General features: G+C 40.7%; 1 protein-coding gene across 1 annotated transcript; it reads right to left on the bottom strand.

The window, feature by feature from the left end:
* Positions 1-2650: 2650 nt before the first annotated feature.
* NXNL2 (nucleoredoxin like 2) lies at positions 2651-9086 on the bottom strand. The gene is made up of 2 exons (XM_015652405.1): positions 8781-9086; positions 2651-3148 (listed from the first exon to the last, which is right to left on the bottom strand). Exons 1-2 carry the CDS (start codon positions 9080-9082, stop codon positions 2980-2982), a joined length of 471 nt encoding a protein of 156 aa, XP_015507891.1. The 5' UTR covers positions 9083-9086; the 3' UTR covers positions 2651-2979.
* Between the last annotated feature and the right edge of the window lie 1123 nt (positions 9087-10209).

The following is a 10209-nucleotide window of genomic DNA, read 5'->3' as shown; positions in this document are numbered from 1 at the left end:
CCATTTTTATGCACATATATATTTAAATACATCATAATACCAATAAATTTTGACAACAGCAGCTCTGGAGGAGGAAGAAGGAATGCTCTTTGGGTAGCAGGGTAAAGGAATGAAAGATTAACAAAGAGAGAGACGTTCATTGGCTTTTTTGATGTTTATTTCATGTCTGAATCTGCCACCAGTCTTCTTTTCTCCTTCTTAAAATAAAAGAGTCACAAGACAGCCTGCAGCACTCACCTGCAGCAAGTCTCTGCAAGATCCAGGCTATTTATTAATTCACAAAGTATCAACTTACAATCCTTGCCATTTTTCATAGTAATGTAATAGTCCATAACATCTACAACAAATTCAGCACCATTGGTTCTTATGCAATCTTAGCATATATTGATCTATAAATAATTTACTAATAATGGGCAATATCTTGTCCAGTGGAATTAGAAAGAATGTTCCATCTTTTAACTTTACTTGGTTTTTATTTGATCCCTTTAAGAAGGTGCAGCATCAACCAGTATCACTATGCTGTTGTCTATTGTTGTATTTTAAAAAATGAGGTTTTCTTTCCCACTGCCCTGAAAAAGTACTAGTATTCACTAATATTCAAAGTGACTGTGACTAAAAATAGAGAGTAGAAAGTCATCAGTGAACTGAAAAATAATTTAAGAAAGTTAAAGGGACAATTCTCTAAAGAGCACATTCCAAGTAATAATAAGCCTCATAGGTGACCCACTGATTTGCTTCTCTAATTTCACAAAATATTGCTAATAAGAAAATGTTTTCCACTACTCTGTACTTCATCTAGGTCAAACATGGATTATTTTAGCACTGACAAGGAGAACAGTTTTCTGATATTCCAAACACTGATGTGCAAAACCAACACTCCTTACTGAAGTCACACCAAGCTTTTTGTACAGTATATATATATATTTGTTTCATCGTTATGAATTCCTAGCTGAATTTTACTTGGAACCTATGTTACTTAATTGGTTTCAATTATCCAAAGGGCCTAAGTCAATCTCTGTTATAAAATACTAAGTTCTTTCATGTCTGTGCATATAGACAAGCAATGAACCAAGATATCTTGGCTGAAGTAATGCCTGATACCTGATAAAAGGATGCAGTGGATACTTTTGATATATAAATTATTCCACATTCAGGTAACCCATTTTAAAACTTTTGAAAGAGCTTCTATTAATTTTTTTCTCATCTTATATTTGAAAATTATCTGCCATTAGGTGGTCTCAGAACAGCAGGCAGTGCTTGCATCTCACACAAAAAATTCACTAAAGAGAGTAGCATTAATTAGGAAAGAACATAAATATTATTTATACAGTGAGATGGCAAGAATTAGAAATTATCTTTGGTATATACCCAGATTGAATTTTTTAAATGGCTAAAAGGTGCTCAGAACTCATAACTTTGTGCTGAACATATTCTAGAGTTATCTTTTTTCATTCCAAAATCAGTCTCTCTGGAGTACTTTCTTCTTATCTACTGTGAAGTACATGTGACTTTTTACATTCCCACTCTTCAGAGAATTCTTTTTCCCTCCGTTGCAAGAAAATGACGCAGATTCATTATTAAATGATACAATTATTCACACACATTAAATTTTGGACCCTCTTGGTTAAGTTTTCTCATGGCAAGGCAAGGGAGGCAGCTGTGGAGGGGGTCAGTAAGCCAATGCCTGCAGATGGGACAATCAGCAAAGCAAGGCTGAAGAGGTAACCCTTCCAGCAGAGCCATGCCAAGAATTCTCTGTAGAACAAGCCCATTCTGAGGAATCAGCACTGCCTCACTGAAATGTCTCTACACCTACACACACAGCCCAGGGGACAGACAGGAAGTCAGAATTCTGGGTGCAGTTAAAGGACTGTGACCCCTTGGGGGTCACAAAGCTTTTGGGGGCACCACAAATAACTGGAGTGCTACAATTGATGGACACAGGCTCTCTTGCTCCAAACTGAGTTAACCAGACTTCAAGTGTTAGTAACGAAGTGCTTGCAATTGAAACAATAATAACTCTGTTAAAGTCTTTAAATTCTAACCAACAAACACTTGGCTTGCACAGGAAGTGGGCTTTTTTGGCTCATTAATTGCATGGATGTGTGGGCTGGGACCTCAACCATGAAGAGACAGCAAATCAAGCTGTGCTTTAGATCCAACATGAGCATTCATCAGAGAGACCTGGTATAATTTTTTATAATGTTTGCTTCTACATACTTTGGCAAAAGAAAAGATAGAAAACAGTTTCTTCTTAACTTGACCTGATGTTAACTTGGGAGCTAATATCACAGAACCACAGAATGGCTTGTGTTAGAAAGGACCTTAAAGACCAGGTAGTTCCAATCCCACGCTTAGCTTATAGGGCCAAGTTTTAAAATCCAGGGATAAGGAAAACTGAGCAGAACTATAAATAAATATAAACAAATCCTATAAAAGTAAAATAAAGTAGAATATTTCTTCAGTACTGACAAACAAATGTGTTGTATTTTAAAGTCATTACATTTTCTGATTATTCTTGTTAAGGTAGATAAGGAAATACATGAGACATATTTCATAAACAGTAATTTATTAAAGCAAACAGTTTGATTTTCTCAATAAAATGTACTAATCATCTGGGAAAAAAAAAAGTCATCAATAAATAGGTTTTTTGCATTTATTTTTACTGTGTTGACTTTGCAAAGTAAGTATTTGCATAGATTTCACAAGTTTCTATTATTACTGCCCAAACAGCCTGTTCTGAAGTTCTTCAGTACTATTTGTGATTCATACCAAATACCATAGACAGAACAATACAAATATAACAATAATTGCATTTTATGACACTGGAATAACTGGTCTTCAAGCCAAACCCAAAATTTGTTTACAAGCAAAGATAAATAAATAAGCCTTACCCTTCTCATTCTGAACAAAGCAAGAGTCTTTTCAGAGCCCTACCAAGTTTTCCACGATGTTTTCTTGCTTTCATTTGCCAACATTTTAGTTAGAAAAATTCTGAAAGATATCTGCACCCTCAAGCCAGTTCCGGAAACAGGATAGCCCCTTGTCTCTGATCTGTTTTCTTCCCTTGTCAGTAATGACTTCTCCAGTTTGTTTCACAATCACCAGTTTAGGAATTGCTGTTATGTTGTATTTCTTCTTCAGATCACTGAGGGGAAAAAAAATGAGAATAAAACACACCATTAGGAGCATTTTACAAAAACTCCTGGTCTCTTAAGAAGGCTGCTCTGTCCAGAACATGTGGGAAAGAAGTGGTGAGTGCCTGGGCTTCCTCAGAGTTTGAGGCAGAGCACTGGGTAGAGTAAGGGGATGAACAAGGCTGCAGCTGGAAGCCTACACAGTGATATCAAGCTCTTAGAGTTCAGAGAGCTGCAGGATCCTTCCTGTAAATGTTCCTCACTGCTGCCTGCAGTTTCCACAGGAACAGAGGCTCTTGGAGATGTAAAAGATGTTCAGAGAAGTGAAGTTTGACATACTCTTCCACCCTGTTTTTACTAGCCCAAACCAGATGTCATTCTGGGCCCTTTTGACAGGACAGGAGAAGGGTCTCACTTAGCATTTGATATTCATTCCCTTACAAATACACTCAAGTGTTTCATAGTGCCACTTCCTGCAATCACCATTAAACCATTACACCATTTTGTGTAAATGGAAGAGATTGAAGATGTTCCTTTAACTCCCTCAGTGAAACAGACCTTCTACATACAGAAAAGTGAGCAATCAAAATATTTTGAATAAGAGCCACCTATCTGCGTTGCCAAAGAAAATTTTTCCCCCTCTGCACCTTTAGAATAACTGGAGTACTGACAAAAACCAAGCAATAACAAAATATCCAAATTCCAGAACACTAGCAACATCTCTCTCAAAACATGCTTAAATTACTAAATGGAAATATGCTGCCTGAGTGCCATCACCACAAGCAAGAACATTTTCTGTATGAGGTTCAAATGCCAAAGAAATTTGAGTAGAAAAAAAATGTAGACATTGTTTAAAAGTACTTGACACTGATCTATAGACATTCTCAGGGATAATTCCTCAGGGAGGAAAAGAAAATATACCGAAAAATAAGACTTAAGTGCAATACTGAGCCAGATAGGGCATTCCTGAAACATGCCTTCCCTTCTGTATTTTTCCTTGAGAAAAATCAATAGGTTAAGGACACTGCTCTACTGTTATATTGGCTGAGCAATAATGCAGGGAACACTACAGAAGCAGCAATAATAGGTATGGACCAGGTTCGCTTTCTCACACTTCACTTTTGTCACAGCAAATTGTGACATACAAGCAATCAACCAACAGTCCCTACAGACCCTTCTGAAATCTGCCAAAACAGGTGAAAAAAAAACACATTCCAAAGCAAGTGTGCATAGAAGCCATGTGAAACTACTATCACCTCATGCCACCTGAATGACAAACGAGATGGGTGGAAAACACTTCTTATTGGTTTGGTGGATGAAAAACGCAATTGTAGCAATCAGAGACAGAGCACTAGGAGATGGAAGGTCATTTGGTATGGAGACTTATACTTAAATCTTACACTTTACTTTCCTAAGGGAATGCATATATCCAGCCCAGCATGGAATCTTGATCAGACAGCCTTAGGGCTGCACCAAACCAGACTGAAGCACACACAGATTTTGCTTACATTTGTGTGCAACTTGCAAGATGGATGGACCTGAAGAAGCCTGAGAAAGAGTTCTGCAGACAATGCTTCTTAATCACTGTGTACATGTGCTTGCAAAAATGACTTCTAAAACTTATTAAGATCATTCTCTCCAACAGGGACCTCAAATCCCATGACTTCACAAACACATATGTGCCATGGGACTAACTCCAATGGCAACTCACAGTATCATTAAACCATAAATAGAGATAAAAACCTATGGCATTAAGACTGAGGCAAACTGGAAGTCATAGCCAATGTTAGATTTCTTGATTCTTATGAGAAGGCTGGATGAAAGTTTCTGAGAGCACAGATTTTGTATTTTTAGATAATATTGACATTGGATGGAAGCTAATTTTCTTCACAGCAGCTCACATGGTGAGTACCAAAACAGCATTGGTAACTCACCAGTGTTTTAGCTATTGCTGAGCAATGGTTATACAGCACCAGGGGATTTCCTGTTTCTCATGCTATCATGCCAGTGAGTAGGCTGGTGGTGTACAAGAATCTGTGAGGAGGCACAGCTGATCTCAGATGACCAAAGGATGTTCCATACCATGTAAACCTTTGATCAGCTGTAAAAGATGATGGAAGAAGGGGGAGGGGACCAACATTCAGAGCCAGGAGATTTATCTTGCCATGCAATCATTACAGGATGAGGTTTCCCTCTGTTGGAAACTGTTAAATATCTGCCCGTGAATGGGAAGTAGTGAATTAATTCCGTATCTTGCTTTGACTGTCTACCTTCACTTTTGCTTTATCTATTAAACTGTCTTTATTTCAACCCCTAAGTTTTCTCACTTTCACCCTTCACATTCTGTCCCCCATCCCATGGGGGCAGGGAGTGACCCAGCAGCTCTCTGGGGCCTGACTGCCTATGCAGGCTGAGTCACAACAGAGGTGAGTATGTTTGTATAAGGGTTTAAGATCTATATGCAAGAGGGTTCTTGACATGTAGACAACACTGGTCAGATATAATATAGTCTTGGGAACACAAATGGTAAATTTTATACAGATGTGTAATGTGATATCTGACAACACTTGAATTAAAACAGCTTTCACTTGGAAGTGCTGTCACATGAAAGTGATGGGCACCTTGCTCATCTGCTTCTAGCAGTATTCCCTGTCACACAAAGCTGTAAGTATTTTCTTTTAGCTGTGAAATTTCTGCATTGTTAAATCTTAGTCATAAGCATGCACGTCACATGCTTGGGATTCAATTTTAAAGTGGCTGCTGAGATTTTGAAAGAGCAGTCTAAAAAGTCTAACTGTTCAGATACTTAACATTATTCTACCTTTGTATTTTTAACACCCCATCCTCCTCAGTATTTCTGCAGGTGCCAATCCACCCTCATACGTAAAACTTCCTAATAAAAAATGCACATACAACCTTGTCATTTTCCTTTTATGGCATTCTTTATGATTCTAATTTTTACTGAGCTGTACAGGCCAACTCAGTAAATACCTGCCTACCTGGAAGCCTGCAAGAACCATTGTACACTCTAGGCACCCTCACAAAAAATGACGCTTTTCACTGCAGAGTTCAGTACAAGCACAGCAGTATGTCTTTGTGTACCATTATCAAAACATCAGTCCTATTTAACAGCATTTGTTGTTGACATGTTCTGTCCTACACCTGCTTTTCCTCTCTACTACTCTCTTTCTCTTCCAAGTGCTCACTTCCTACCGGACTATCTTCACACCCCACTTCAAGAATCAAAATCCTGTGGCTCAGGCAAAAAAAAAAAAAAAATTACATTAACTTGCAGGCAGTAAAAGCATCAGGAACAGTATCCTATTAGTCATGCCACAGACCACATGAAGCAGCAAATGTGCAGTCCCAGTTCTGGGAGGATAGTCAGGACTGACAGCATGGAAGAGTCTGGAGATCCTGCTTTGAATTCAGTGTTTTGCTTCTCTGAAGGTAGGCTTGACACTGTAGTGCTAGGCTTCACACACTGCAAGTAGGAATGCTGGCTATTTCTTAAGACAAAATTCATCATCAAGAAACTCCATGCTTCTGTTGTTGAAAAGTATTTTAGATGTCATACTTAAAATTGGATCTGTTGCATCTAGAAGAAACATCAGTCTATTCTACAATTATGTATCTTAAACACTGAAGCAACCAGCTAGGATATTTTAACCTCACTGAAGATACTAAATGCCTTCTTTACACAGTCAAAAAACCAACAACCAATTCAATAATTGCAATTAAACTTTAAAAATATTAATATATTTTAAAATAATAATATTATTATCTTATCAATTTTTAAAATTATATTCTTAATTAGAACTAGTATCTAGCCAGAATTATAGTTTGGTTTAGTGAATACACATCTGCTCTTAGTCTACAATGATTCACCACTACCCTTGACACCAAACTACCAGTTATTCCAACCTAAGCACCTTGAACAGCTCCACATGGTCCTTTATTATTATATGCAACTTCAAAAACATTGTTTGTTTATATCCCTCTGCACTTTTTTCTTCAGTAAGCCACTGAGAACTCAGTCATCTGGCAGGACAAGCCATGCTTCTCTATGGAACTGTGAAGGACATCACAGGATTCCACAGAAAAGCCAATTAAACTCTCTCTTTGCTTCCACTCTGCATGACTTGAGCAGGAGCTGTCAGAAATAGACCTCTAATCCACAGAGGATGAAGCTGTAAGCGCATTCCCATGGGCCGTGCTGAACAGCTTGCTGGGCACAGGGGCTTCAAGTGCTACCTTTCCATCAGGAAACTTGTCTGCATTCTATTATGATTAGTAGATATCAAACACAATTACTGCCTGGGAAGAAGTTCTTGTGGAGAACTATTGAAAACAATATTTAAGCCAGTGGGACCTATCATTAAAAAGACCTAACATCAATTGGCAGTTGGCATCCAGGTATGAGCCAAGAAAGCTTGAAATAGTTCCTGGCTTCAAGTAATTTGCTCTTGAGTTTGTCAAACTGCACTGAAAATGCAAGATTAGCAATAATGTTCCCTCTTGAATGAGTAGCAGGGGTGTTACACACCAGATAGCACACTAGGATGGATTTAGAATTAAAATGAAAGCTAGAAGTTTTCTTCTAGCACTAGGAAAGAGTTATTTACTAGAAGAATTAATTTGGCTGGAAGTTTTATTACCCAAACTACCTTTAAAAGTCATATTACCTTCTTGGCTTTGACACCTCCTGGAAAAAAATTTCACAATCTACTCATTTAAAGAGTGGGGGGGAAAAAAATCCCTTTATCAGATTTTACATGTACTTCAAGTCTCCAGTTACAGGCATTTCAGTAACCTTGAACATCTTACTTGTGCTCCTCTAATCTCAGTCTATACTTATAGTAGCTAAATCAGATTTCTGAAAGTCATCCAAATGAGCACTCCACTCTTGACTTAGGTCATCAAAACACTCCGTTACTTAGGCACAGTCATGTCCTTTCCTTTTGCTGTTTTCATTAGCAAGCTACCTACAGGAATGTCCCTTTGGAAACTGAACAGCGCAGGAATTTTACGCCTCAGTTACCAGGTGCAGTGTGCCACCGCTAAACTCCAGCTGATACCGTATCTGTATGAAATTCTCCACAGTTTGCTCTGCTCTGCTTCATGTAGTTCAGTTACAAGTTTTGCTGATTCTTCATTTGCTTTTCCCACAGCGCTGACCTACACAATGCAGACCAACCTTAGTAACAACTACCGCCGTGCTGAAAAGCAATCACTGCATCCTCACCTGCCGTTCCTTTCTTTTTACCTCGCTCATGTCTTTAACACACGGGGTCTTGACTAACTCTTGTTCAAAGATCTTTTAGCTGCCAAACGAAGTGCGCAAACCCGCACTTTAAAAAGAAAAACGTTCTTTACCTATGGTACGGGCTAAAACCAAGCGAGCAGGCTGCGTCCGTGTGTGACAGCCAGCGGCAGCCGCGGCTCGGGGCGGGGGCGCGGCCGGGAGACGCTCCAACCTGGGCTCCAGGGACTTCAGCAGGAAGGCAGGCGCGGGATAACGGGGCAGAGGTGGAGGTTCCGAGGAGTTTCAGGGACTTACTTCCCTGCTAGTACTGTTCAGGTGCAACCCCCTCCCTCTCCCGGCCCTCGGGGCAGGGGCTCCGGACCGCGCTGGGTACTCACTGCTTGTAGGGGTCGTGGAAGGGCAGGGCCAGCCAGTCCCCGTGCATGGCGCGCATGTAGCCCACCATCTCCTCGGCGCTGTGGTCGGAGGAGATGAAGACGACCTCGAAGGGGGCTGGGGGCTCCGTCTCCTCCAGCAGCTCCGTGTAAAAGTCGCAGAGGACGGGGGTGAAGTCGCGGCACGGCGAGCACCAGCCGGCGGAGAAATACAAGCCCACGACCTTGTTCTGCAAGGCCTCTTCGGGGTCCACGCTGCGGCCATCCTTGCTGACCAGGAGCCGCCCGCTGAACACATCCACCATGCTGGCACGGCCGGACCCGCGACGGGCACCGCGGCGGCTGCGAGACCGGCGCGCTCCCCCGGGCGCGCTCCCCCGGGCGCGCTCCCCCGGGCGCGCTCCCCCGGGCGCGCTCCCCCGGGCGCGCTCCCCCGGGCGCGCTCCCCCGGGCGCGCTCCCCCGGGCGCAGCCACGGAGACACGGCCCCTTCCCCCTGCTCCTCTGGGCTCCAAGTCGGGTTTCAGGGGAGGTAAGTACAACCCAAGGCTCGCTGGAGATGTCGAACTTCCAATCAATTTAAACAGTAATCGCGTGCGCCGGGCCCCTTCAGCTCGCCTTGGAGCTCACCGCCTCCCCCCCGAAGGTCTCATCACAAGGCTTGGTCAGTTTTGGCAATAAAATTTTTATTATCTGACGTCCAGCACGTTTTTTTGGTAGCACGGGAAATTATCTGAATTCTGGATGTAAAAGGGGCTGCCTATTCTCTGTCCCAGTAGATAAGAGGAATTCTCATTTTATTCCAGTGCACTTATCATATGTTTGGGTTGAATAATACTTTTTTCCTCCAGCTGACATTGAGTTAGAAATTAATAAAAATTGTATTACAAATATGCAATCATTTTTTCTGCCTAAAGCAACCTGCAACAACGGAAATGAAAGATGATTTGGTGGTAGGGGCATTAAATTACAGTTTAATTAGAGAATCACAACAGGGTGGTAATCAAACGTCGTACATTTTCTCCTTTCCATTAACTGCGCAAAACCCAATTAAAAGAGAATTTGTCTTAAAAAAATTATCAGTATTCCCCCAAAATAAATCTTAGTGTTTATAATGGATACTTCAAGTGTCTAATGAAGCTAGCTTAAGAATATTTCACATTAAAACTGTGTGTACAAATGCATTCTAGGCTTTTATTCTTCAGTCGTTTCCCTGTTTTAATCTGCAGCCTCTCAAAAATCTGTCAGTTTTACTTAGAGAAAGGATAAAATTTTGACAAGTATATATTATGATTCAAATGCTGAACACGGGAATGGAATGGATGTTAATTATGATGAGTGCTTGGCTCGGTAAATTGCAACCAAGTTTATAGTGAAATTAAAGTCCATTTTTTACATCTTATCATCTTCTGACCATATAGCATGAACAGTGA

This window comes from Parus major, chromosome Z (genome assembly GCF_001522545.3).
Source record: "Parus major isolate Abel chromosome Z, Parus_major1.1, whole genome shotgun sequence".
Taxonomy (NCBI): Eukaryota; Metazoa; Chordata; class Aves; order Passeriformes; family Paridae; genus Parus; species Parus major.
The sequence above is the reverse complement of the archived record's forward strand: the minus strand, read 5'-3'. Positions and strand labels throughout refer to the sequence as shown.

What these genes read in the sequence shown, in the direction of transcription:
- NXNL2 (XM_015652405.1), bottom strand. Translation starts at nt 9,082, where the DNA reads ATGGTGGATGTGTTCAGCGGGCGGCTCCTGGTCAGCAAGGATGGCCGC. An exon ending in TTCCACGACCCCTACAAGCA is followed by an intron (nt 3,149 to 8,780) that starts GTGAGTACCCAG and finishes TTTTCCCCTCAG; the next exon opens with TGATCTGAAGAAGAAATACA.